The following is a 27,821-nucleotide window of genomic DNA, read 5'->3' as shown; positions in this document are numbered from 1 at the left end:
TGTACCCCACCTCCGCACCACGAGACACAGGCAATAGCTAGGGCACCTATATTAATGTTCCCGGATGTGACGATTTGTCTGCGATAGTCTATTTTGGTGTAGACGTATACACGGACGCCGGAAGCCGAATTCACTTTTGGACGCTGTGCTTTCCCCACTTTCTAGGAGCTTCACTGTCTTTTCTGTCCATTCTCCTGCCAGCCTTTGTCTGCCTGTGCTCCGTTTCCTCCCGGGTTTTATTCTCCGCTTGTATTCTTTTAGAAGACATCTGAAGGCAGCCCTGTATCTGGAAGCTTTTAATGCTTGGTGTTTGACGATGTTTATATACTGTAAGCCGCTCAGAGTGGCTGGGGAAACCCAGCCAGATGGGCGGGGTATAAATAATAAAATTGTTGTTATGTTGAAACGCTTGGGCTGAAATGGACTGAGCCGGTGCGGGGTCCTGGTGACCGTGTTAGACCAGGACTTGGGAGGTCTCGGGCATGTCCCCGCCTCTCTCGCAGGGGTTTTGTGAGGATAAAGCAGCCCCCGTGGAGCATGGAGACTGCGTCCAGCGCTTTGAGCCCCTTGGAGGAAAGGCAATGAGAGACAAAGTGAAATGAAGTCAAACAGGCGTTGCAGCCATCAAGAGCCAGGGGAGACCGCGGGAGACACGGCTTCAACGCCCCCGGCTCAGCCTTGGAAGTCAGAGGCTGCCCTTAGGCTAATCGCTGCCTCTCGGCTTGTAGGGCTACCTCGCAGGGTGGTTGTGAGAATAAAATGTGGGAGGAGAGCCGTGAGCTTCCTGGGCGAAAGAGGGCGCAGAAATCTAATTTCAGATCAGTAACAAAAGCCGCCATCCCGCGGCTTCTGTGGTCCGTCTACGTTTAGGGCCCGGGCGGGGGGGGGGGGTACCATTAAAAAAAAAGCGTACTCAGGAGCCCGGAAGCGCCATTTCCTGGCTAATCCAGGGCGACTCTTCAATTTTCTTATCTCTAGAACGACGTGGGGCCAAAATGGCGGCGTCGGCGGCCGGTTCAGGCCTGAGGGGAGGGAGTGATGGCGGCGGCTCCGGACTTTCTGTTTCCTCATCCTCCTCGCTATCCATGGAGCAAATCCGGGCGCTCACTGACCTGCCGGAGCTGGAGGCCGCCTACAGCCGCCTGTGCGGGGAGGAGGTGCGGCTTGGATTATATTCTCCCCCTCCCAGCCCCCGTCACTCCGGATCTAGGCTGCCTCGGTATCCCTTCGGGCCTCGCTCCTGTCGAGGGTGCCCCCCTCCGCGCCGCCGCCTTGAGTTAGGAACGGGGAAGCAAGCGGCGGGCAAGGCCCCCTTTCCCCCAAAAGAAAGCCCCATCTTCCCGCGGCAAAGAGCTAAACTGTGGAACTCCCTTCCGCAGGAGGCAGGGGTGGGCACTAATTAGAGGGCATTAAAAGAGTATTGGGCAAATTCATGGAGGAAGAGGAGGTTTTCAGTTGCTATTATCCAGGATGTCTATATGTTGCTTGCATGGTCAGAGGCAGCGATGCTTCTGAATAGTAGTAGTTTCTGGAATTGCAAAGGGGAGAGTTGCTGTCGCACCCATATCCTGTTTGTGGGTTTCCCTTTGGGACATCTGGTTGGCCATGGTGTGGAAAGGATGCTGGACTCTGTGGGCTGCCTTTGGCCTGAGCCATCAAACCTCTCTTAGGTTCTCCTTCCTTCAAGATGGGAGCTCAGCTTTCGCCAACCTGTTTCCCACCAGATGTGATCAAATGATGTTGGGGCTGCATGGTTGGCAAAGGGTGGGTTAAATAGATGCTCATGACTCTCCCTCACAAAACTTAAAACAAGGTAAAATGATGAAAACCTAAAATGTCATAGGGCCACAAATATTCCACAGATAAAATGCCTGGGTGCATCTGAGCAAGTGTCTGTTTCGGTTTCTGGATAGATGTTGTAACAACCGTCGGTACTCTAGTTCCAAACCTTTTGTGGCCTGGGACACATTTGGCAATCTAATAAAGTGTTGTGGGTACTGCAAAGACCCAAAAACTAGTGATACACAGAATACCTTGTCCCAAGTAAACTATAGGGAAAACACTATCATAAGCAAGTCAAAGGGGAGGCAACCTCCCCCCAAACAAGCAAAAGAGGTATCAGCAAACCTACTGTGATAGGAATTTTGAGGTCTTAGATATATGGTGATGTTCATAACCGCACGTACATAGATCAGCACAGGAAGGCCAACCTGGAACCATTTTGATTCCTAAACTGACCAAATCTTTTCTCTGCAAGGTCAAAATGGAAAAGCCTCCCCATTTTCTTTTCCTTCACAAATCCTGTCTTAAGGATATGTCTGTTTGAATAGGGTGTGAGCCTGTGACCTGGCCCAGGAATTAAGTATTTATCACTACAAAAGACTGGCCAGGCTACGCAGGAAATCCAATCAAGTAACCTGCCAGACAGGAGATAAACAAGGACAAGAGAAAAACAACATTTAAATTTCTGTGATGTAGGTATGATGTATCTGAGGTTACACCCCTTCTGTTATGTATGTATGATATTTCTGGGGGTGGTCTTGATCTACAGGGTGGCAATTTCAAAAGTCTTTATAAGGCCTTGCACACCATTTTTCTGGGTCCTCCTCCTTTCCTGCATGTAAGGGGAGCACCCTGTTGCAACAGATCAATAAAGATCAAGCTCACTAGCTGCTTTGATTCTCAATAGTCTCTGGTTGGCCTCTGTTATTTTCTCCTACCAATAGGGAACCTATGTAAGGACTCTATATGGGCTCTTGGATACCCCATAAGGGAAAAGGGCAATTTTTGTTTACAACACTACCAAAACAAACAGCCAAAAGGTATGCAACCTCAAACGCAGGCAATCCAAACACCCCCACAAAGAAGGCAAAACAGTCCCACTAAGCCTGCTGCCGCCGCCACCCACTCAAATACGGGCAAAACATTCCAACCCACTCAACATAAAAGCCAGTAAAAGTAACATATATATAAAAACAGCCAGGAACACACCCATATCACTTTCTTCTTTAAAAGTTAAAGGTAGTAACAGGATCCTGCCTTTTTCTTTCCTGAAAAGGCGGCAAGACAAAGAAAGGCATGAGCCTCCAGCTGCCCCCCTTCCTTTCCTAAGAGGAATTTCTCTGGGCCAAGAAAGGGAAGAGTGTACGGCACATGAATGCCTGCAGTTTGCTTGGCAGAACCACACAGTGTTAAGCATGCATGGGCAGGTGCAGTTGTCTTCAGAGTACACCACAGGGAGTGGTTGTGGGCGTTATGTTGGGGACCCGAAATCCAATGTGGATTGTGCCATATGATCGGGTAGAATCAGAGCTAGTGATGTGCAACAAATATTGATCATGTGTGCAAAGGTCCTGAACCCAAGGAGACAAAAGAGCCTTGATGGATCATTCCAGGGGAGTATCTGCCTCTGGAAGCTCAGGAGTAGGATATGATAGTGTTGAATATCCCATTTATCTAGTAACGGACTCCATTGTTGTTTGAGAGGAAGCATACCCTCTTTCATGGAAAGGATAAACTGATGCAGAATAGAGCACATGACATGCCCAACCCCTATTAGCAACCTTTTGCTTGGATCCCTGATCTGATGTCACATTGAGTTCTTAAATCATGCCGTTACCATTGATCTTGAAAGGGACAAGCTGCAAATTGGGCATTGATTATGCCTGCAGCATTATATTTCTGTTTTTCAGAAAGCCGTGGAAGAAGAGTTGGAGATGCTTCTGGAACAGCAGAGCTCTGTGGAGAGCAAGATGGCTACCCTTCATCGCATGGGGTGAGTAGCAGTTGTAGTACTGTATGTGCAGTGCTGCATCGTTGCTGCTTTTTCCAAAACAGACATCCTACTTTCCCTTGTTTCTTGTTTTCAGTCCTAACCTGCAGCTCATTGAAGGCGATGCAAAGCAGCTAGCTGGGATGATCACTTTCACCTGCAATCTGGCTGAGAATGTCAGCAGCAAAGTCCGACAGCTCGACCTTGCCAAGGTAACTAGATAAAGCCATACTGAGCTTTGAGTCTGATTGGGTTGTCATGACATGTCTGTGTGTGATTGTCGACATTTAAGGAGGAATTTCTCTTTCTCTCCCCCATCACTGGTCCTTTCATACCTGCACAGTAATAATAATATTGAGAGGATATTGTTTGTTATCATGGTATGTATTTTTGTGTTTTTATATTGTGAACTACCGCATGATCTTCATAAGTAGGGCAGTATAGAAATTCAATAATACAAGGCTGTCGCCTTTTACTCATCTGTTTTTGAGATGTGGTCTTTATTTGAGTTGTCAAGGGTTGCAGAAATGTTTCAGATGCACTTGTTTCAAATATGACTGTCCCCACATATTCTCCATTTACATGGGCATATCCCTTCACATGCATAATAAAGAGACATGTTGGGACCTTTTAACCTGGAGTTAAAGTGGGCTATGATCACAGAAAGGGGAGAGAGCGAAGAGACAACAGGCCAGGGTCTAAGGTATTCAAATATATTAGTTACTACAGGGATAGGCAAGGAAAGGGTGCATTATAGGCATTAAATGTCATTGCTTGGCATCTGAAAACTGCTAGGAAGGGAGCTCATCTCATCTCCCAGGGCATGGAATGCCACACACACAGTGCCATGACAATGGTTGTCCCCTGCATTCCCACCAGGCACCCTTTTGGTGCTGAGAGCAGAGCCTCCCCTGTGCAGATGGGCAGGATCCTTGTGGGAAGAGATGGTCTGCCTCCAAGCTGTTTAGGACTTTAGAAGAAGTCATTGGAAGCCATGACAATAGCAATAGCAAGCTGCAAAAAAGCTTGCCGCAGTCAAAACTTCAGCTTAAGTTTCCAAATGTTTTTCAAAGACATCCTGATGCAGCGTGTGCTGCTTTGGCCCGGCCTCAATGAGACGAATGTGTGTGATCGTGGCCAGGCTAGTTGCATCCTGGAGAACTCTTCCCTGCTGTGCTGGATCTTGGAGGCCCTGCTTATCGTATCTTGAATGCATGCTCACAGAGCAGCAATCTGGCTGGTGGGATTGGTGTGGAGCACCCACCTGGGAAATCATCACATCGGGTGTTGTGGTCTCCATTAGCCTCTTCTGCTCCTGCCTTGCCAATTTTGGAGGGGAATTAATTGGGGCCCTTCTTGGCAGAATCGCCTCTATCAAGCCATCCAGAGAGCAGATGATATTCTGGACTTGAAGTTCTGCATGGATGGAGTCCAGACAGCCCTGAGGAATGAAGATTATGAACAGGCTGCTGCGCATATTCATCGCTACCTTTCTTTGGACAAATCTGTCATTGAGCTCAGCAGGCAGGGCCGGGAAGGTATTCATTATGTTTATTGGTTTATTTAATTGTATCTAATATCCCACCCTACACTGTAAAAACAATATTTGGGGAAATTCTAATATATTAAGGGTAAAGGTAAAGGGGACCCCTGACCATTAAGTCCAGTCGTGACTGACTCTGGGGTTGCGGCGCTCATCTCACTTTATTGGCCGAGGGAGCTGGTGTACAGCTTCTGGGTCATGTGGCCAGCATGACTAAGCCTCTTCTGGCGAACCAGAGCAGCGCACGGAAACGCCGTTTACCTTCCCGCCAGAGCAGTACCTATTTCTCTACATGCACTTGGACGTGCTTTTGAACTGCTAGGTTGGCAGGAGCAGGAACAGAGCAATGGGAGCTCACCCCATCACGGGGATTCGAACCGCCGACCTTCTGATTGGCAAGTCCTATGCTCTGTGGTTTAACCCACAGCGCCACCCACATCCCTCTAATATATTAACAATAGCCAAAAAAGGCACCTGATTGTTGTGAAGTACATTAAGTGCCATTTGGTTTTACAGAATACACCCAGAAGTCATCCTTCAATTCTGTGTTTCTGTGATGATTTCTGTTGTTATTAGTAAAAATGAACAAAAGCCAACTTTGTCACCACGAACAAATGCTGCCTACACTTCTACTATCATTCCGCTTTTTTTATTTCACATATTTATAATACCCTAGTGCTTCACACAAGGGTCTCAGGGCAGGGCATGACACATGTTTTAAAAACACAATAAACAGAATTTAAATACAGAACCATCATAAATCCTAATTAAAAGTCAGATTAAATGTCAAAAGGGATGAAATAAGATAACCAGCAGAAGCAAATCACCGTGCCCTTCCAAGGTCTGAACAAAAAGGAGCATTTTTTAAAGTGATAATATTGATGTGTGACCCACCTCTGAGGGGAAGTTCTTCCTTAAGTACGGAGCCATTGCATAGAAATGATACTGGGACTCTCCTTTTCTGGGCAGGCAGCATAATTGAGGCCAACTTGAAGCTTCTGCAGGAGGCAGAACAGCGCCTGAAGGTGATTGTGACTGAGAAATTTGACATTGCCACAAAACAGGAAGACCTGCCCCAAGTGGAGCGCTTTTTCAAGATATTTCCTTTGCTGGGCTTGCATGAAGAAGGACTAAGTAAATTCTCCGAGTACCTGTGCAAACAGGTAAGTGTAGCTTGAGAACCTCTGCTCATTTGCAGCTGAGATGCATTCTGAGCTTCTTGGGGTTGAGCCATTGCTCCTGTTCTAGTGGGTCAGTCTTATAGAAACTGGGACTTTTCAGTTTAGAAAAAAGATGGGTAAAGACACAGTAGATGTGTGCACAGTTACAAGCAGCCTCATATCCATCACGTAACACATAATTCAACTATGGAACTATCTGCAACAGGTTAAAGTGATGGCCACCAGCTTGGACTGCTGTAAAGATTTGATTGATTAACAAAATCTTAATTTAAAAAAAAGGCTCCTCGAGGAGGATTGTCCTTGCATGAGTTTTGACTGAGGCTGTGGGATAACATAGGCTAAAGATCTCCATTCTTTTCAGGTTGCAAATAAAGCGGAGGAGAACCTGCAGTTGGTGATGAAGACAGACATGAGTGACCGTAGAGCTGCAGCTATCTTTGCAGACACGCTGACCCTACTTTTTGAAGGTAACCCCCTGCCACCATTGAGAATACCTTAGAATATTTGCCTTATGCTAAGTCAAACCATTGGTCCATCTAATTCAGTACTGCCTATACTGACTGCCAGGGACTTTTCATGATTTCAGTTGGGGCGTGTTCCCAGACCTACTAGGAGATGCCATTAAGGACTGACTCTGGGAGCATCTGCATGCCAAGCAGATGCTCTACCACTGAGCTGTGGCCCTTCTCCATATTACTAGAAACAGGATGCTGTCTTGACAGCATTGCACAAGCAGTGAAGTGTTGGAGGATAGTCTTGGACTTCTGTTTGGAATGATCCTTTTGTCTTCACAGGATGGGGTGGCAGCTTTTTCTGGAGCACTGTACAACAGTCTCATATCACCTGTTTTTTCTTCTTCTAGGGATTGCCCGTATTGTGGAGACCCACCAGCCCATTGTGGAGACCTACTATGGACCAGGCAGGCTTTATACACTGATTAAGCACCTACAGACAGAATGTGATCGACAGGTAGAAAAGGTTGTGGACAAGTTTATCCAGCAGAGATCCTATCACAGACAGGTGAGAGACTTGCCAGTGTGGCCTGAGGAAGACATGGAGGAACCCACTTTGAGCCAGTTCCATGAGGCTTCTCTTGAGTTTGCTGGTGCAAGAGAGCCCTTTATGCAGCTTGTAACAATAGGGACAGCACATGCAGACCTCACATTGTGGGCTGCTGCTGGGGTCACCTGTGTTCTCTTACTGGTGGTGGCGGCAGTGCAGAAGGCTAGTCTCTTGGCTGGTTAGGGAACTCAAATGCTCTAATTACTAGTGGCCCCAGTTACTCTCACCCACACCCCCATCCTGCCTGCTGTATACCTTCAATCCCTGTTGGTTCAGTTTTTACAACATCCCAGTGGTGGCTGTCACTGTTTCTGTCCCATTTGCAAAATGGGGCAGAATCGGGGCAGAGTGTGGCCACCCAGTGCACCCAGGCTGATGTGCCTAAAGGGTCTTTAGGTTCCACACAGAAAAGTGCCCCCAAATGTCTGCAGCCACAGCCCCACACCCTCCCCTTCCCTCTCACTCAAGGCATGTCAGAAGGTGAGTGACTTTTCCTGTAGTCCCTAAGTTACTAACTCTGCAATGTGCCATGTACACCAATGGGTAACGATGCTACCCATTGCCTTCCAATTCTCCTGTGTGTCAGTTTAGCTGGCTTGTCCAAGGCCACCCAATGAGCTTCAAGGCCCAGCAAATAAATGAGCTTGCTCGCTTTCTCTGTTTCTCTCTGTCTCTCTCTCTGCCTCTCTCTCTCTCTCTCTCTCTCTCTCTCTCTCTCTCTGTGCTGAGTCATGCTCTAAGGCTTGGTGGTGATTTCCCTGTAGACTCCTATTGTCCAACATAGCAAATACTTCTGGGGTTTGCTTATTAGTGTGTTTTTTCTTTTCTTTTTAATGCTTCTTTCAAAAGCTTCTGTCAGCATCCTTCTGTTTCTGATCTCTCTTTAACTCCTATGTAAATTCCCCTTGGGTATGGAATGAAGAGGTCATCCTTAGCTCTCCTTCCCTCTACCTGTTGCCTTTTTACTGCTCCAGCAGGGGGAGACTGGTAATTTAGGAGTCAACAAGCAGAAAAGAGATTTCTAACAGCTCTCTACTTCTTACGCTTGCAGTTTCAGCATGTTCAGAACAGCATGATGAGGAGTTCAGTTGCGGAAAAGATTGAGCCAAGGTAAACTGGCCAAAATCTCCCCCTCTTTCCTTCCTGCTTTTCAGCCACAACTCTTTTCATTGTGGGAAATTGTGGTTTGACCTGGCACTTAAATGTCCAAAGGTATCCTGGAAAGGACCAGGCCCAGTCTTACGAAACTAGTGTGTTCTCTCTCTGTGATGCCATCTAGTGTGCTCTCCTTTGTCACCACCCAATGGGCCAGACATCTGTCCACTAGGAGGCAGAGGCTCTTTCATAGATTAGGGGTGATCACCTGCTTTCTCCCCTGGCCTGTCTCACAATGGAAGACTGCACGAGATGAAATTGTGTTGTACAGTATTTATGTGTTTGATGGAACCATTTGCATCAGAGAGTGATCATATAAGCTGCAAATTGGAATGGAAAAGGGGGAAGAGTAGATTAGCATAGGTAAGAATGTAAAGTGGTGAGGAGAGGATGAGCAGGCCAGGGACTTATGAGGTGACTTACACGCTGGAGCAAATGATTATGACAACTACCACTTGGTTGCTAATGCTTTCTCAGGAAGGTACTCAAAAGGGTTGTGGCAGTTGCTGGCTCTGTTGAAGACTGGCCATTAACTGGACCCTGTTCCAATCTAGGTTAAGTCCTGGCTGGTATTACATTTCTCTGCTTGAGTTGTTCAATTAGCTGGGTGAATTTATAGGATTGAAGGCAATTTGCAGCAGCCAGAGGTTTGCATCTCTTTCTGGAAAGGAAGAGTGTGGGGTGGGGGTGGGGGTGTACATGCACCAGTTTAAAACCCACTCTCCAGAGCTGCTGTGGCAAGTTTTACCTACCTTATGAGTTTGTCTCTGGTCATAGCTAAGCTCAAGTTTTAGCCACCCAGCTGATGACTACGCTGAGGTGTCTAGGGATTCTTGTTCCTGCCAAACCCAAATGCACAGTTATTAACCAATTTCCTTGCAGGAACAGCAAGGCCTCCCCTTAAGCTTGTTCCTCTGCTATGAGGAACAGGTTTTCACAGCACTGGTAAACAAAAACCACAAATCATTGGCATGACAGGAAATGGCAAAGCCAGCCTTATGGTCCCAGAATGGCTCATTGCACTACATTTCCACATCTGCAAACATTTGTTTGTTGACTGGAAGCATTGTTTTACATGTGGCAATTTCAGGATTCCAACATGAACTTGCTGGCTGTCCAGAGCTGTCTTGAGGGCTTTGTTCTACTACCTCATCTTGTTGTGAAATGCCTGCTTTCTCAGTGGTTCTGCTATTGACTGTCATTTTTCTTCTCACAGGGAACTTGACCCCATTTTAACAGAGGTTACCTTGATGAATGCACGGAGTGAGCTGTATCTGAGATTCATTAGAAGGCGCATCATCTCCGACTTTGAGGTGGGAGATTCCATGGCTTCAGAGGATGTGAAGCAAGGTGAAAACTTAAATGCTCCTTGCACAAAACCAAATCTGAGATGCTCTTTGACTTGTGGTTGGTTTGGCTTACCAGATGAACTTGTGTAATGGGCAAGATTTCACAACAGAAATAATAAGTTAACAAATTATGCTGCATTACTACCCATTGAATTCAGTTCGACGTGCTTCTGAGTAGGTATGGTTAGGATTGCACTATTAGGATTCCTTGGCCATGCTTTGTGGGCTCTGGATCAGGCAGGATTTCCCAAGATTCATGTGCCAATGTGGGTAGGGTTGGGATGGAAGTGGGCAGAGTAACAATGACTCTCACCTTTGTACATCTGGCTGAATTCCAGCCATGCAACAAACAGCACAAGATTTCTCCAGGCACACTCAGACATATCTGTCTCAATCCTCCATCCAGGCAGGCAAGAGGCATTAACATTTTAGGAAGGTACAGAGCAGGACTAAGGAATTGCTCAACCCACCCCCTCACCTCTGCAACTTCAGTCCTGCCAAGAAGGTTGTGTTCCCTTGGGCTGCGGTTATCAAGGAGGGTGTGGAAATGGCTTAAAGCTGCTTGGTGTTGATATTGGGAAAGAGTCAGAGCTTGCAGGCCATAACTCCTACTCCTGCCTCAGGATCTAAGGAAGCCTTCCAAAAACCTGCTGCCTAATTCATTCTGAGTGCATTTTCCCCCCTGGCCCAAGTCTTGTGTGAGCATCATTCCACTGTTCTTGTTTTCCTCCTAAATAGGCTGTTGATTGCAATACAAAGTGGGTGACTTACCAGGGATGGGGAATGTTGTGTGCAGGAAATTGCAGTTGCTCAGAAGGAGCTGGACTGGTGTCCTGTTACTGCAGCCCATGGCCTGCTTCTCTGCTTGTACTCCACAGAGCATCAGAAGTGCCTGGACAAGCTGCTGAACAACTGCTTACTGAGCTGCGCCATGCAAGAGCTGATTGGCTACTATATTACCATGGAGGAGTATTTCATGAGGGAGACTGTCAACAAGGTAGGGGAAGCTGCCCTCCTTTTCAGGATGGAGGGATATTGAGTTGAATCTTAGGGTACTGAGTGCATCATAGTGGATTGAGGCCCTTCTAATTGACTGGGCTCTGAAAATTCCTGTGGGGTGTAATGTTGGGGATTTCTGAATTGCCTATAGTGTGAGCACCAGAAAAGACTGTTATGGTTTTGAGACCCCTTTGAAATTCTCTTCATAGATTAAAAAAATATCCTCTCTTCTTCAGGCACAGCAAATTCTGGAAGGCCCATGTAGTAATCGGGTGCCCAGCCACTTGCCCCTCCCTCACCTGTCTTTGCTTCTCCGGCCAGAGCAGGCTTCTGGAGCAAGGCTGGCAAGCCCGTTTATTTTTCCAAAAACAGGACAAAATAGAACTGGTAGGGCTGCCACCACTCCCTCGACCCAGGGTTACCAGAAGCCACAGCTCAAGGGAGTCAGCGGTGCTCCTTTGTTACCGGCTAACCCCAAACTACAAGTTGCTTCCACAAGCTTGCAGGCAGAAATCCTTTGGTAGAGCGCAACCAAGAAGTCTAGGCGTTGGAATTAGCCATTCCTCTGGATAGGCACACACAATACAAGAGGAAGTTTTCTTTCTTAAAATTTATTTAAAAAAACATAAAGAACATGCTAGTAAGCAGGCACATCTTTTTGTGAATTACAAGTACAGAGAAAAATAAGAACGTTGTAAAATGTAGCTAGCTAATACTTCTATACTCTAAAGCAAAGATAGAACAGTTCAAAGTCCTTCTTCATCACACAAGAACAAAAGACGAAAGGACGGCTGCTTTGGTGGACATCAGCAGCCGGGCGATTTTGCGAATTGCAGAGCGCGTGCTTTCAAACCATTCTCAAGATCTTTTATCCATAATTTGCACGTGGAATTGGAAACCCCAGGACCAGTCAAAACCCTTGATTACATCTGAATTGCCCAATGACCAGCTTGTGGGTTAATAATTCTAACTTGTGGCACCTGAACCAATTAAGACTCCAGAGCCTAGATCAAGGTGTTTCCTCCCTTCCCATGGAGATTGGTGGTGCTTAGGCAGATGCACATTCCCAAGCAATTAAAGATAGATAACATCACAGAGTGTATGTGCATAACTTTGAACCCAGGTGTCAGATCTTCAATTGAGCCAGAGAATTCTTTTCCCATAGTAAACCTCTCATGCCCTTGGGGCCAACAAGTCCATGGATTAAAGCTACAGGACAGCTCCCATAATTCTTACTGGTTTCTCACAAGGCCTCACTTTCCACTTGACCAAAGAACAGCTACTAGGGAAGTACTAACTTTACTGCAGGCCATGTTTGGAGGGCGCACCTGCCTGCCAGAGCAGTTCATGATCAGCTGGCTTTGCAGGTCGTGAAGAGTCTTGTTGGCCCTCCTTATTTACTTGTCTTACTCTAAGTGACTTACTAAAGGTTGAACAACATAACATATAAGGCAATACATTTCAGTAAAACCATTCTGCTAACCTATAATCAAGGCCAGCAGAAAAACCAAAAACATCAGCAGGAAGAGCATGCAATCAAATAGGTGTCATACAAGGTCATATCCCTGGTAGAAGAGACAAGTTTTAACCTGGCACCTGAAGGATGTTGTTGACCGTGCCAGACAGAACTCACTGGGGACAGCCTTCCACAGACTGGGAACCAGAGCTGAAAAGCCATGCTCTCCCTTGTTCCTTCTCTCTGAATCTCCCTCAAAGAGTGCACCCAGAGGATGGCTCAGATGAAGATCAATGACTCCAGCAGGGTCCTGAATCATATAGGTGAAAACAGGCACTTTGAATTAGGCTGGGAAACATGCAGGTAGCCAGTGCAGCTGCACCAATGTAGGTGTTCTGTGGAAGTCATTGATGTGTGTCGATTTCTTTGCCAGGCTGTTGCTATGGACACATGTGAGAAGGGTCAGCTGACCTCCAGTATGGTGGATGATGTCTTCTATATCGTGAAGAAGTGCATTGGGCGGGCTCTTTCCAGCTCCAGCATTGACTGTCTCTGTGCTATGATCAACCACTCCATCACGGAGCTGGAGTCAGATTTCAGGTGTGTGGTGTGAAGCTTTTTGGTCCTCCTAGACTGCGGTGGTCCAGGCAGTTTACCTAATGTAGCGCTTATGGTTACAGATTTTCAGCACATAGGTTTTTGGCCTCCTTGGTCTCCACCAGATGGCGCCATGAGGTGCAGGTTCCTACCTGCCTTATAAGTATCTGCTCCAAGCTTCTTAAGCTTTTGTCTCCTGCTTTGAAAGGGTAGTCAACTTCCAGCCTCTTTTCTGTGAAATGCTTCAAGAGGAGCAGCGGAGAGGACCAGGCTAGCCTCTTCTTTGAGCAGAGAGTGAAATTCTGAATTTGACACAAGGGTCCCATCATGTCTAGTTCCACAATGGCAAATGTTACATGCAGAATTCCTTGGCTTCTTCATACTGCAGCCTTCCAGGTTCCTGGCCATTTTTGCGCACAAGAAGGGCTGTGACTTTAGGGGCACTTCATTGGCATGCAGTGAACAGATGCTCTGGGGATGGATGGCCAAGTGCCTCAAGAATATTCCTGGGCAAGAGAGCAGAATATCTGAGCCCTCCTGGGAACTGTGTGTGTCACTTCCATGTGCTGATGAGCAGCTGAAATAGAAGCTGGTTCTAAATAAAGGTTGGGAGTAGGAGGGTGGCAGGCAGTGATTGGAAGAATTGGGAGGAAGGAAAGCCTTGGAGGAATTCACTGCCTTTGTCCCCTTTGCCCAGCGTGGTATGACAGTGACTTGGAAGATCTCACAGGATGTCTTGGCAACTTCCATCTCCTCTCTTGCCCTCTCCAGGGAGGTCTTGTGCAACAAACTCAAGATGGGTTTCCCAGCCACCACATTCCAGGACTTCCAGAGAGGTGTGACCAGCGCAGTGAGCATCATGCACAGCAGCCTTCAGCAGGGCAAGTTCGACACCAAAGGCATTGAAAGTACAGATGAGGCCAAGCAGTCCTTTCTGGTGGGTGTGCAGCTTTAAACACCTGCGATACAGGTGGGAGACATAGGGAAGGAATGGGAGCAAGCATTGTGATCTTTTCTGTGAACTGCCCTGAGACCTCAGCGTATAGGGCGGTATATAAATTCTAATTATTATTTATTACGATTATGATTACGATATTTTTATTGTCATTGTCCCATGCAGGACAATGAAATTGAAAAACTACATAAAACTACATAAGCATTAGCCAGGATCTGGAAGATTAAGCTATAGTGTCAGAGCAGTGTAACTGGGTGAGAAAGGATGGATGTCACCAAGTAGAAGTCAGTGTGATGGGCTCCGAGAATGAATGTCAAGTATAATAAGGTTTTGTATTTGCAATGAAGAGAGTTGTACTTACATCCAGGTGAATGGGATGGAGAGGGAGTGGTGAGGTCAGCCACGGTGTTCTGTATTCTCTGTCCAGAGGGAGGGAGGGAGGCAGCCAAACAGGTGGGTTGTCTTAACCCACTAGCCAAGCAAGCAGTGGCAAGTCTCAAGAGAGCATATGGCTATGTCCTCCGTGCCCAATCCTAATGGTGCCCACAGCAAGGATCTTCCCAGGAGTAGCAAATTTCACAAGATTCTGATCCCCCTTTCCTCTCTGCCTCCTCCCATTCTTTAGGTGACATTAAACAATGTGGAGATCTGCAGTGAAAACATCATGACACTAAAGAAGACCCTGGAGGTACTGTCAGCAGACCTTCCACCACTGATTACCAAGAAAGGTCTTGAGGGCATCTTTCTCTTATCTGTTGTTAGTCTGCGCTCTTTGCTCATGGGAGGTTGCCTGTTGGCCAGACTCAAATCTGCAGTTGGGAGCTTTTATCTAGATTGATTCATTTTCTTAAACTTTTTAACTGGCTCATCCCAGCAGTTTAGGGTGGAAAACACACTTAAATTACAAATAAAACTTCTCAATAAGATGTCTGTTAAAATAAGCTACTGGGTTTAAGCTGCCCACTGCCTGCTTAGCCCTAGCTGTGAGGGTTTGCTTGGTGTGAAGAGGTAGAGGCTGTCAGTGAAGTCCTCTCCCATGTCAGCTCTTGCCTTTTTCCTTTGCCCTTTAAAATGTTACCCTCTGCATACTGTGTTGAGCCCACAAAACGGTTGTGTCAGAGAGTCTTCCCACCTATTTCTAAGGCCAGCCCCCTCCCCCAAGTGTTTTCCTCCTGAGGGTTAGTGAGCAGAGGATTCTTCTGTGTTTATTTACACTAATGCATGAGCCCACTGTTTCCTGCTTGCCAGTCTAGCTTCAGAGGCCATTTCTTTAACTTCTCTTTAACTATGTTCTCTCTCACAATCACCAGTCATGTTTCTCCTTTGCTCCTGGTAACAAACAAGGCTCTTCCTGTGCCTCAGGTTCTTTTGTGCTTTCACACAGAGTGACTGTGCCAAGCTGTTTAGCCAGGGGTTTGGGGGTGAACAAGCACAACCCAAGATTGACAGCTGTCTTTCAGACATGGCTGCCATGTCCAACAAGTTTCGAGATCTGTTGCAGGTAAGCTTTCCAATGTTTGAACATGGCCTCTTAGCTCCGTTCAGCAGACAAATCCCAAGGACTGTCTTACAAAATTGCCTAGTGATGGTTTGCTCAGCAGGCTGCCTCTGATTTCCAGAAATCAACAAGCCTGGGCCCTGCATGAGGCATTCAGCCTCTGAGGTATGAGAACCTTCACTGTATAGGGAGAGACATCTTTTTGGCTGATGCTTAAAGTGGAATCCAGAACAGGGGCTATGATGTTGCAGAGTGGGAAGCCTTTTGAGGGACTGCCTGGGGCAGCACCTACCTAGAGCAATATAAGACCAGGCCAGTACCTGACAGGTTGCTGTGACACCCCTTCCCATCCTTAAGCACCTGTGTCTTGTGTCTGGGGCTTCCCAGGACTTTGCCACTTCAAATTGCAGGTGGCCATGCTGTGGCTCCATGGTTGGGAGGCAACCCCTTCATCCACTGCAGGAGTCACTAAATATTAAATATTAAAATTAAATATGTTAATAGATTGACAGAGGTTTTCTCTTTTTCTCCACCTGCTTCCCCACAGGAAGGATTGAATGAGCTCACTAACTCAGCTATCAAGCCACAGGTGAAACCTTGGATCAACCTCTTCCTGTCAGTCTCCCATAACATTGAAGAGGTGAGTCCTACCACCTGCTCATTTGAACTGCTCATATGGTACAGAGAAGGGGCTGTTGGAACGAACTCCTCCTACTTTCCACCAGAGAAATACAACCAAAACTGTAAGCTAGAGAATGGCTGGGCTAAAACCAACTGGTACAGCTCTCTTTTATGCTGCTGTTAGTTTTAAGTACTCTTGTGGGTTTTAAAGAAAATAACCTTCAATGTTATTTTTACTATATCTTGCACCATCTCAAGCACTTGGAGAGCGGCAGGATACGTATTTTAAAAACCCATCCTCAGGGGGTGTTTCCTCAAGCCTTCAGGCCTGCGGAAGCAACACCCTCTTAAAAGGAAGTGAAGAATTGCATGTGACACTGCAGGGAAACCTGCCAGGTGCTGATTAAAATGCGTTGGTTAAAAATGCCAGGGCAGTTGAAGGGGCTCCTGTGAGCCCTTCTAGCTACAAAGAGGTTGGAAGGATAAATGCCCACCTGAGATTCGGGGGTTTGAAGATCTTACTGCCCTTTTCACATTTGAATATATATCTTACAATATTGCTTGAACACCTATTTGGGCATATGGATAGCTTGCATTAATGTATATGTTTAAATTAAATTTGATAGGTTATTCTTACCCTTTTTGATGGATTATTCTTGTTAACGGAAACTAATATGGGTTTCCCTCCTTTTTTTTCTTTGGTATATTTGGGGGGGGGGAGCTTTTTAAAAATTCATGGGCTTGTGCTGGAATGATGGGAGGCCCAATCTGTATCCTTCTCCCATTGTAGGAAGAGTTCAATGACTATGAGGCCAACGACCCCTGGGTCCAGCAATTTATCCTCAATCTGGAGCAGCAGATGGCAGAGTTCAAGGTGTGTTTGGGGCCCTGAGCAGGCATTATGTACTCTTTTGTAACCCAGCTTGCCTGTGGCCCTGACGACACATCACAGGCAAGTGGATGTACCACCACAGAGGGGGCCATTAGTGCCCTCCTCAACTCTTCCCTCTCACTTGTTTTCCAGTAACATTGCCCTGTGAGATGCAGCCCTTGTTTTCTGTCTGCAGGCAGGATTGTCACCGGTGATCTACGACAGCCTGACCAGCCTGATGACCACCCTCATTGCTGTTGAACTGGAGAAGGTTGTTCTCAAGTCTACTTTCAGTAGGGTAAGGAGAGACCTTAAGCAGGAAGTGCCAGAGAGCAAGCAGGCTGACTGCTCCCTTCTTGCCACTCCTCAGAATTCTTGCCCCGTTGCTCTTCTCTCAGTGGAGCTGGGTTTCTCACAGTGAAAAGTACTTGCTGCAGACAAGCTGAATCTTGTAAGCAAAGCAAATGCTGACAAGAGACATGGCAATGTGAATCTAAACTATTGCAGATTCCTGGAGAGAAGATTGCATCTGCTTTGCTTCTCTTCTGGTCCTGCTGCTGTGGACTAAGCCATGGTTTGAGGTATAGTCTATGGCTTCACCTTCACCATAGCCCACAGCAGCAGAATCAGAAGAAGAGCAAAGCAGCTGCCCCCTTCTTTCTGGGACCCTGCCCATTAATGCCTTATCTGGGCTTTATTGGTGTCATTTAATTTCACTTTGGTTTGGCTTTATTACCTGAGACTGAATGTCCTTCATCACCCTGTGGCACACCTTTCAGTGTGGCAACCCCTAACCTCTTGCTCTCCTTTGGCTTCTTCAGCTGGGTGGGCTGCAGTTTGACAAAGAGCTGCGCTCCCTAATTGCCTACCTCACCACAGTGACCACCTGGACCATCCGTGACAAGTTTGCCCGGCTCTCCCAGATGGCAACCATCCTCAACTTGGAAAGGGTGAGCAGGCTTTTGCTCTCTTTGGGAACTGGGATGGGGAGAGAGCAGGAAGCAATGACAAGATATGTATGTTCCAGGGGGGGCTCTGACCCATTTGCTCCACTCACCACAACCCACCAGCTCTCCTTGGATTTGCTGTGCTCTGAGTCAGGAACATATTAATTGTTATTAATGTTCCCAGCTGGCAACAAGACAGTACAGTAGAGAGCAAGTCACAGGCCTTGCTTTCTCACTCTAGCAGCATCCCATCCTCACAGGGCTGTGGAGAGCACAGGCATATGAAAGCCGTGGAGGCTACTGATGCTTCTTCCACCTGGCTTTATAGAAAGGGTCCAAGATGCCTGGCCAGGCTCCCAGCATTCAAAACAGGCTCCTTTGAACAAGTGCAGAATGTCTCTCCCCTCTCCCACTGGGTAAAGGGCAATCAGCAGCAGGAGAGCAAGGCAGGCAGAGCAGATACACAGACAGGAGCAGAGGGCTGGATGGCTGACTCACTTGACTTGCTTAGTCCCACCTTTAGAAGTTCAGAAAACTGATGACTAGAGCAAATATAGCATAGACTAAAAATAGTATGCCTCAGTCTCTTCTGTTCAGGTGCTGGTGTTGGGCCTTGCAGCTGGAATTCTCGCACGTCATACGCTGGCTAGAGAGGAGAGCACTTGTGGGCTCATGTTGGGTACATGCTTCTCTTCCTCCACACAGAGCTTAGTATCCAACCCAGCAACATATCAGTCCCACTGCTGAGGACAGGCACAGCTATTGTGTTCCAAGCTGCCCACCTGCTTTTTGGATGGACTGTCACTCTCTTCTTCTGCCTGGTGAATCACTTTGCTTTCCCTCTTCCATTCAGGTAGCAGAGATTTTGGATTACTGGGGGCCAAACTCAGGCCCACTGACATGGCGCTTAACCCCCGCAGAGGTCCGTCAAGTGCTGGCCCTCCGGATGGATTTTCGCAGTGAAGACATCAAGCGACTTCGCCTCTAGCTGTCTTTGCAACAACCTACTCCTGCTAGTGGAGATCACTGGTGCCCTCTCCTAAGAAGGCCTTGCTATGTTCTTAAGACTGAAGGGAAATGCAAGTCTCTTTCCCAGTGGGATCTCTGAAGCTGAAAGAACAACCACCTAAGTATATGTTGGGTAAACTTCAAAACCTTAGTTCTTCCTTCAGAGATTTCCCTCTTGTTTTTCTGCAAGTTGGTACAGCTTGCCTGTTTCTACATCTTTATCATAATGCACAAACATTTCTACACAAATTCAAGTTAAATAGCAACTGAAATTGCCAAGCAATTATTGTAAATTTTAGTTAGCAAGTGGGGCTAAGACCACAGATCAACTAAGTCACAGGAACATGATGGTGCTTTGGGGGATGTAGACATGTCTTCTATGCCATTAGATTCTGCATTCTGTCCTTGGTGTCTCCAGTGAAAAGGCTCTTTAGAAACAGAGACAGTTAAGATGCCTGACTATGACCCTGGATAGCTGCCTCCAGTCAGAGTCAACAGTGCTGAGCTCCACCAATCAATGGTCTGAATTCATTTAAGATCCCTTAATGTGTTCATCATATGGGTCGATTTAAATAAAGGAGATTTACATCAGCAAGGAAATAAAAAGTTTTTCATTGATTACTTCGCGTAATTTCCTGAAGAATGCTGCAGATCTGACTGCCAGGCCCTACTAATTCACAAGTATTGTTTTTCACTTGGGTAGGGCAGCTGCTGTTTTCACCCCATCTGCAGTGAAGGAGTGCATGAATCTTCCAAAGAAATACTAAACCAAATTCAGCCACTGAGTCATTCGTCCATAGATCTTGCACAGCTGTAGGATGTGGGCAGGAAACCCTGCAGTGCCTATGGTTCCCAATCCTCCTCCAGAAGCTGTATTTGGAACCCAGCTGTGTCCACCTCCACAGTGTGGATGCTGAAATTCCCCAGGCCCTGAAAGGAAGGCATGCAGGGGGAGTGAAATCTTCACTACAAAATATTTAAGTCAGAATATTTTGTTCTGCAGCCTGGTGGAACTTCAACACTACAAGGGGGTCGACTGCCACTCCTGACCTGACATCAGGGCTACATGCCCTGGAAGGTCACAGGCCAGTGCAGAGGCCATTCTTCTCCTTGGCCAGGAGGCTACATTCTAGCTCTGAAAAATTAGGTTTCTACACACAGCCACATGTCTCCATCTGACCAAGCAAAGGGGCATCATTACAACAGAAGAGCCCAGCCAAAGCACTCAAAGATTATGCCAAGCAGTATTGGTGAGAAGTGTAGCCTTGGCAAGGGGTGTGGCCTAACCCTGGCCAGAATCTCAAGGGCCTGTTAGAGAGGCCTGGAGGGCCAAACTCAGCTCCCAAGTGTGAGGCTCCCCCTCCCTGCAACTACATGGTACCCACCCATCACCAAATTTCTCCTCTCTGAATTTCCTTAGGAGAGGGTGTGAATTAACCTGCTCCTGGACCCCAAACCTGCAAAATGTGCCCTGCTGAAATTTCTGCAGGGGGACACCGATTGATAGGGACTTAGGAGTTGGCTCCACTCACCTCTGTTTCCATCAAGATCCTCTGCAAGGCCTCTTGGTTCCTGGGCTCTTTAGTTAAGACATAGAGAAAGCCACCTCCTCCAGCACCAGCCATGCTCTGCCCATAGACATGAGGCTGGAGCACCTCCATCATGCGCCGGACAGCCAAAGGCTCACACCCAGGAGCCATCTTCTTCTTCTGCAGCCAGTAATGATTCATACACTTGCCCAAGAGAGCCAGGTTGCCTGGGGTGAGAAGGAGTTGTTGCAGGACACTCTGGCATTGAACGATTGTTTGCCCATCTTAGAGCAAAGTTGCTAGGTCTCCTTTCCCTGTCAGATGCAGCCATGACAGTGCTCTTAGCTCTAATCACATGGTGTGCATGTCAGCCTTCTTCCTTCTGGGGAAATCTGACACCTGGGCTGCCCACCGCAGAAGTGGGAAGATAGTAGCTCTGGCTGCTCTTCCCTGCTGCTTCTCTGATGCTTTCAATCTAGCAAGAGGAGCACTACAAGATCCAGCTAGATAGAATTGCTTTCCCCAAACCAGTGAGTGCTGGCTGGGGCTGATGGGGTTTGCCCTCCAGATGTTTTGGACTACAGCAATTTGGGGAAGGCTAAAGTCCATGATGACCTCTTAAAAGATGCCCCCCTCCTACTCCCATTGGTTGTTGCCTGGGGTAATTGCTCTGAAGCACACATACGCACACAACTATCCTAGTAGCTCCTGCAAAATGAGAGCCTGTTCAACATAGAGATGGTTTCTGCGCAAGGTGTTTTGAGCAGAGGCGCTGTAGCCTCTGCCCTGGGTAATGAGCTGTACAAGATGCCCAAGGAACAAACTGCAGTACCTTGCCGAAGGGCCTGGGCACACTCCTCTGCATTGTTCACCAGTGCGCTGGCATTCTGCACAATGGTGGGTAGCCGGGCATACCAGTTCCTTAGAACATCCTGGAAGAAAAGGAAGCAATTAAAAATTGTCTCCGTTTCAGGTGCTCAAGGGTGCTTAGAGGAAGAAAGGCTTAGCAAATTCCTCCTCTACAATCACCCTCCTGCACCTTGGGGAAAGTGCCAGTGTAAAAATACTCTTTTTAACATTGTGTTTTAATTGAGGGCCATCCTGGTGTCATTGGTTAGAACGCTGGACTAGAACCTGGGAGACCAGGGTTCAAATCCCTACATGACCATGAAACTTACTGAATGACCTTGGGGGCCAGTCAGTGCCTCAGTCTAACCTACGTCACAGGGTTGTTAATGGAGATTAAATTGAGGAGGGAGAGAACCATGTAGGCCACCTCGAGCTCCTTGGGGGAAAAGGTGGGATATAATTGAAATAAATAATAAAACACATTGCATTTTACGTGACCCTAGGACCTTAGGTTGAAGGCCGGGGGGGGGGTAATAAAACAATAAGAAAAGTATTAATAAGAATACATGCAACTCTTCCAAGTGAGTCATCCTACCTGTGTAGACCAAAACTCAAGGATGAAATGCATCATGCCAACAGCACAGGGAGAAAGGTATGCCTGTTGTAGGACAGGTACAACTCTCTGCTCTAAGGTAAGTCAGAGCTGTGGACCTCAGGCCTCAACTGGCACCCCAAGCACCTTCCGTACCTGCAGCAGGTTGCGGGCCAGGCGGGTCTTGCCCGTGTACAGCAGGAGCAGGTGCTCATTCAGGGTGTGTATGAAGCCCTCCGGGACGGTGATTTGCTCCACTTCTACCTTTAGTGGCAGCTGAGGCTTTGAACGCCCAATCTTGAGGCCTGGCACCAGCCCACCCACTTGGTCCTGCCACCCTCCACCTGCAAGGAACAAGAACAAGTGTTGAGGAAGAGACCCTGCTTGTTTACCAGTTGCCAGGTGAATCCCTTGTGGGAGGCAGGAGGGGTCTCTGATCCAATGGAGAGAAGATTTATCTATAGTTGGGAGCCCTCTTCCTTTCTGAAGCTGACATGGGAAAGGACAGAAGGACCTTGCTTTGGTTGAATCTGGTTTCAATTATTACACCGTGTTTTTATAGTTTAAAAATGTATAATCAGACATGATAAAGCATGGGGTAGAATTCACATTATTAACATCACTTCAAGTCCTTTTATTTGTCCAGGCCTGCAGAATGATAATGACCGTTTAATTATTGTATTTTGCTGATGGTTTTATCCCGTTCTATGTTGTAAGCTATCCTGGGCACCCTTTGAGTAGAAACCGTGCCATGGAGAGGGGTTAAGCAAAAGTGATTTTCCCCGTCAGATTGAGCACCTTTCCATGATGTCTCATCCTCAACAATATTAGGAAGTAGGTGTGAGAAGCAGAATACCAAAAATAGATCCTTGCTTCAGCCAATATAGATACACCCACATTGGTTTATCTGAATGTGAATGCTCTGCCCTAGTGGCAAAGCAGCATGGAATGTAATTATCAAAAGAAAAACGACACTGAGAAACGGTAAAGACCCCCCCTCCTATGCATCCCATTGCATATCTAAGAGATGCAAATGAGGATCCCCTTGCCATCAACCTAGCCCTTCCCTTTGGCCTGAAAGGGCTGCTCTGCCTTCACTCTCACTCTCATGCATCCCACCCACTGCCTTTTCCTCTTTGACCTAGAACCCTATTTGCTTCTAATCACTTTTGGCTCCTCTCCACCGCTGGGCACAGGCCCAGATCACAACTCTGAAAAGCTGCCTCTGAAATACTCTTTCACTGCACAAGAATCCTTTCATCACAAGGCTAGTTCTCCTGTCTTCCTAACAAGTCTGGGGCAGGGCTGTTGGTGGGGGCTCTGCCTTTTATTATGCACATTCCTTCAGGGCAAAGTCAAAAACACAACCAAAGGGCAGAAGCTACTGGACTGGCCCAGTTGCTTGGAAGGCACCAGAATCCAGACTGGCGTAAGACCTGTTTATGTGTTACTCAAGTGGAGGGCAAAAGTCTGCAAAACAAGGAGGACGTCACTGACTTAGCTGCTTGGCAGAAGGGCAGGATATGACATTTTAAAGGGAGCAGCATAGAAGGAATAAAAACATTCATCCAATGAAACATACAGAAATGGGAATCATACATGGCCAGGACTGTGGAGAAGAGGAAGCAGTTTTGTGCAAGTGACAGAAACACCCCAAAATATCTTCTGGAGGAAAACAGCCAAGAGCACCTTTGAAATCACAGCAGTCAAATAAGCTGGAGAGATTTCAGCCAAGTCTTGATCACAGAATTGTAGAGCTGGAAGGGACCACAAGGGTAATCTCATTCAACCCCCTGCAATGCAGGAATCTTTTGCCCAACATGGGGCTCAAATACACAGCCCTGAGATTAAGAGTGTCATGCTGTACTGACTGAGCTACCAAGGCAGATGAAGAAATGCCTTCAAGGCCCTGCTAATGCTATATTTGAGGCTAACTTCAAGAAAAGGAGGACAAGATGGCACTGAGTTAGACATCTCCCTTTCTTTGGTTTCTTTGGCATGTGCAGCAGAACAAATAAAAGGTCCTACCTGTGGTGAGAACCTGCTCCAAATGCAGCACGGCATGGATGAGGGACTCAACGCTGGTGGAGTGCCCAGAAGCCTGGTATAAAGAAGCCATCACAGCCCCTGCCAGGATGCTGCTGGTGCCTATAGGAGAGAGCAAGTGAGCACAACATGGCTAGCGGGGGTGGGGGTTAGAGGCCACGGCACCAGACCAGAACCTTGTCATGAGAAGAGCCAGACTAGGTCGGACCAAAGACCTCTCTGGCCATGTAGATGCCTCTGAGAAGCCCTGCAACAGCCATCTCCAGCTGTTGCTCCCTGGTAGCTGGTACTAGTCAATGGTAGAGTGCCTGGAAACTCGAGGTTCCATACAGCTAACATCTCATATTCTATTTCTATTTCCATTCTTCTGCAGCCGAAAGAGCAACAGTGGCAAACAAGAGGGAGGTATTGGAAAACTCAAGGGAAGGAGCACAAGGTCTGCAGAAGTATATAAAAACAACAACACACACATAACTAGCTGTAAAGTAACATATGTAATAAAACTGTAATTTCAATCATCATATCAAAAAGCACAGTTCCTGATGGCAATGCATCATATCTTCTATATATATTGGAATAGTCCAAGGATTGTCAAGTCCAAAGATTACAATGCAGTTCCTGTTGGCAATGATTGCCAACAGGAACTGCATTGTAATCTTTGGACCTGACAATCCTTGGACTATTCCAATATATATAGAAGATATGATGCATTGCCATCAGGAACTGTGCTTTTTGATATGATGATTAAAATTACAGTTTTATTACATATCACATTATGTTACTTTACAGCTAGTTACGTGTGTGTTGTGTTCAAAAGGTGGTTCACGTAATGAAGCAATAGTGGTGTTCGTTGAAGTATATAAAAAAGCACTGAAGTTGAATGGAGGAAAGGAAAGAGAGGTGGATGGGGTTCTCATCTCATGCCTTTGGGGCAGGGCAGGATACACGAGGCCCCTCTAACATCAAGAGAAATGCTGCCAGAGTGGACCTGAGGTCTTTGCTAGGTCCCCTTGAGCAATGCCACACATACCCAGTCCTGATCCGTGAGGAAGACGTGACCAGGTGCGGAGTTCAAAGCCGCCTCCAAAGTGTTCCATCAGTTGGTCCCGCAAGGAATTCTGAGAAGCAAGGTCCACAATGTGGGTGCAAATCAAGGCTGCTTTCAACAAAGCTCCTAAGAAGAAGAAAAAAGATGGGGGTGGAAGCCAGGACAGCCCCTTTCTGGCCCACAGTGGAAAGAAATGAGACCTGGACTCGGGATGGGGCTTGCGGGGTTGCAGTTAGGATCTGAACTCGGGAGTGGGAAGGCAATGAAACCTAACAGGCCATAGTGGGGAGATCAGGCAGGGGAGCCACTTCAAAAGTCAGCAGGAGTGACACTGGAGGGCGGGCACAATTCACAGCAAGAGTCAAGATGGCATTGCAGAGAAACAGGCCTCATTCCAAAGCATTGTGAACTAGCAGGTGAGTAGCTGGTCCTGAGGCCCATTAAAAGAGGAGCAAGAGGCTGGCTACTCTCAGGCCTCCGACAGACATGTGAAAACAAAAGGCACATTTTATAGCAGATGCAACTCTGCCTAGAATCATAGGAAGCTGCCTTATAACAAGTCAAACCTTGGGTCCATTTAGCTCAGTATTGTCTACACTGAAAGGCAGCAGTTCTCCAGGATTTCAGGCAGTCCAACGTAGAGATGCTGCAGAGACTAGGGCCCTGTGGGACCTGACATCTTTCCGCAGGGCCTGTAAGACAGAGCTGTTCCACCAGGCCTTTGGTCAGGGCGCAGCCTGACCCCCTCCTCTGGCAATCTGCACAGAATCTTGCTTAATGGTTGCCATCAATTTGATTTTAATTAATTTTTATAATGAAAGGTTTTTAGAATGTTGGATTATTTTGATTGTTGTTAGCCGCCCTGAGCCCAGCTTTGGCTGGGGAGGGTGGGGTATAAATAAAATTAATTATTATTATTATTATTATTATTGAACCAGGAACCTTCTGCATTCAAAACAGCTATTCTACCACTGAGCTACAGCCCAGCCAGTACAGGGCTCCCTACTGCCACCTGATATGCCTCTCACAGGGTTTACTCACAGCAAGCAAGGAAGCTGCTTTGGTACAGTTGCTCCCTTCCCGCTTCAGGAAAAGGGGCTCTTACCGGGTGCGTGAGGCTGGCAGTAATCCCGCAGGTCTTCCAGGTCTCTACAGACCAGCTCCACCACCATCTCTCCCTCCAGCCTCCCACTGCGGCTAACGAGCCGCAGCTCTGGCTCGGCAATGCGCCGGGCCTGTGCACCAATGGGCCTGTGCCCATCCACCAGGACGGCCAGGTCCACCACTGCGCCTCCGTGTTCATACGTGATGGGAGGGGTGTCGCTCCAGCCACCTGCAAAAATTAGCCCAAAGGGGGTCACATAAGAAAACGCACAGCCTCCTGCCCAAGCCCATAACCAAAGAGTGGGACTCTCCCCAGGAGACCTTGCAGTGCTGCAAAGGATGCTGGGTGCTGCTTGCACCCAACTCATCCTCTGTGCCCTTGCATGAGACCCTGCACATCATGCTTCTGCTCCTCAGTGAGCCCAGGCCTTGCTTCTGCCTTGCAGGGGATGGATTCCCTGGCACTCAAGGCAGGAGCCAAACGTCGCTCACAGCCCCTTCCCTATCAAATCCCCCCTGCACTGTCCTGCACAAGCTCCCTCCCTCCAGTCAAGACCACACTGAGTCATGTTCTGCGGAGCAGAAGGACAAGGGCCCCTGCCAAGCCTCCTCAGGCTTGCCAGCTTGGCCCTCTGGGCACAAGGCACCTGGAGTCAAAAGAGGCAAGCGGCTACCTGGCTCCAGAAAGGGCAACTAGACAAGCCCAGGCCCAGCAGCCACTTACCAGAGAGGTCTATTCTGGCTGGGCAGGCCACTCTCAGCCAGCGGCCCATGGGAGGCAGCGTGGCCAGCCTGAGGCTGATGAACTGGCAGGAGGACATCACAGCCTGGCGGACAAGGATCTGCTCGGCACCCTCGTAGTGTCGAGCAGCGCGGACAAGGAGGACAGGCCTGCAAGGAAGGAGAAAAGGGAGTCTCTGGTTGCTTGGGCTGCTTCTGCCAACAGCCTTCTCCAACTGGGTGCCCTGCAGTGGTCCAATACGTCCGTCAGCATGAGATGCTGTGAGTCAGCATGGTCATAGATTATGCAGGGACTGATGAGAATTGTAGTCCTAGGCTGGCGAAGGCTGCTTGACTGGCCAAGTGCTTTTCCGACTCAGTTGTGTTTGCCCACACAGAGGCCATCCTGAAGGAAACTCTCCTTCCCATTTTCCCAGTGGGGTGAGTTCCACTCAGAGGCATTCCAGGACAGAGGCAGCTCTCTCATGCAGGCCCCCAGATTCTTCTCCCGTCCTCTGTCTGCCACCACAGGCTTGCTCTGGAGGGCCACTTGTGAGCCTCTGTCCCATACACAACTCCAAAGCCCCCCGTGGGCCAAGGCATCTGCTCTGCAATACCCCATGCACATCAGAAGCAGAATCAAACCCTTGGTCTATGTAGCCCAGTCTCTGACTGGCAGCAGCTCTCTAGCGCTTTGGCAGAGGAGGGTCCCTCCCATACATGCAGCATTTCATTTGTATGCCCCCTTTCCATAGTTAAAACCATGCTCAAGGAGGCTTACAACATTAAAAACATAATTAGAAATATAACAAAAACAGCCATACAACAGAAGCTGCACAACCAATTTAACAATTCCCACATTAAATTATAACAAGATATAAAAATAAATATACATAAAATTATTATCAATAACAGTAAC

The 27,821-nt window shown here is 47.5% G+C and overlaps 2 protein-coding genes across 4 annotated transcripts in view; one reads left to right on the top strand and one right to left on the bottom strand.

The window, feature by feature from the left end:
• The first annotated feature begins 76 nt into the window (after positions 1–76).
• COG4 (component of oligomeric golgi complex 4) lies at positions 77–19,620 on the top strand. 2 transcript variants are annotated; one of them, XM_083453508.1, is made up of 19 exons: positions 77–1,157; positions 3,693–3,775; positions 3,870–3,984; positions 5,136–5,310; positions 6,285–6,478; positions 6,858–6,963; positions 7,359–7,516; positions 8,610–8,668; positions 9,930–10,063; positions 10,941–11,059; positions 12,951–13,117; positions 13,886–14,051; positions 14,695–14,757; positions 15,454–15,570; positions 16,115–16,207; positions 16,979–17,062; positions 17,256–17,357; positions 17,881–18,009; positions 18,860–19,620. In XM_083453508.1, the coding sequence occupies exons 1-19, from the start codon at positions 996–998 to the stop codon at positions 18,992–18,994; spliced, it is 2,361 nt and encodes a 786-aa protein (XP_083309634.1). In that variant the 5' UTR covers positions 77–995; the 3' UTR covers positions 18,995–19,620. The 2 variants fall into 2 exon arrangements, 1 of the variants encoding a protein (XP_083309634.1); XR_014514426.1 differs by having other exon boundaries at positions 100–1,157; positions 17,213–17,357.
• Positions 19,611–27,821, bottom strand: part of FCSK (fucose kinase) — a 21,725-nt gene continuing 13,514 nt past the window's right edge. The window contains exons 17-24 of one of the 2 annotated variants that reach the window (XM_083453507.1): positions 26,907–27,073; positions 26,184–26,411; positions 25,061–25,204; positions 24,013–24,132; positions 22,141–22,328; positions 21,376–21,475; positions 20,547–20,770; positions 19,611–19,944 (exon numbers count right to left, since the gene is read on the bottom strand). In XM_083453507.1, coding sequence (XP_083309633.1) covers positions 19,858–19,944; positions 20,547–20,770; positions 21,376–21,475; positions 22,141–22,328; positions 24,013–24,132; positions 25,061–25,204; positions 26,184–26,411; positions 26,907–27,073 — 1,258 coding nt within the window. In that variant the 3' untranslated portion in view covers positions 19,611–19,857. Of the gene's footprint in view, positions 19,945–20,546; positions 20,771–21,375; positions 21,476–22,140; positions 22,329–23,673; positions 23,742–24,012; positions 24,133–25,060; positions 25,205–26,183; positions 26,412–26,906; positions 27,074–27,821 lie in introns of those variants that run through there. The other variant, XR_014514425.1, reaches the window with a different exon arrangement.

This window comes from Podarcis tiliguerta (assembly GCF_965153285.1).
Source record: "Podarcis tiliguerta genome assembly, chromosome: 8".
Taxonomy (NCBI): Eukaryota; Metazoa; Chordata; class Lepidosauria; order Squamata; family Lacertidae; genus Podarcis; species Podarcis tiliguerta.
The sequence above is the reverse complement of the archived record's forward strand: the minus strand, read 5'-3'. Positions and strand labels throughout refer to the sequence as shown.

Bases quoted from the DNA above. Each gene is read 5' to 3' on its own strand.
- COG4 (XM_083453508.1), top strand. From the start codon at position 996: ATGGCGGCGTCGGCGGCCGGTTCAGGCCTGAGGGGAGGGAGTGATGGC. The intron at 6,964-7,358 runs GTAACCCCCTGC...TTCTTCTTCTAG, and splicing joins GCTGACCCTACTTTTTGAAG to GGATTGCCCGTATTGTGGAG. The intron at 14,052-14,694 runs GTGGGTGTGCAG...CCCATTCTTTAG, and splicing joins AGGCCAAGCAGTCCTTTCTG to GTGACATTAAACAATGTGGA.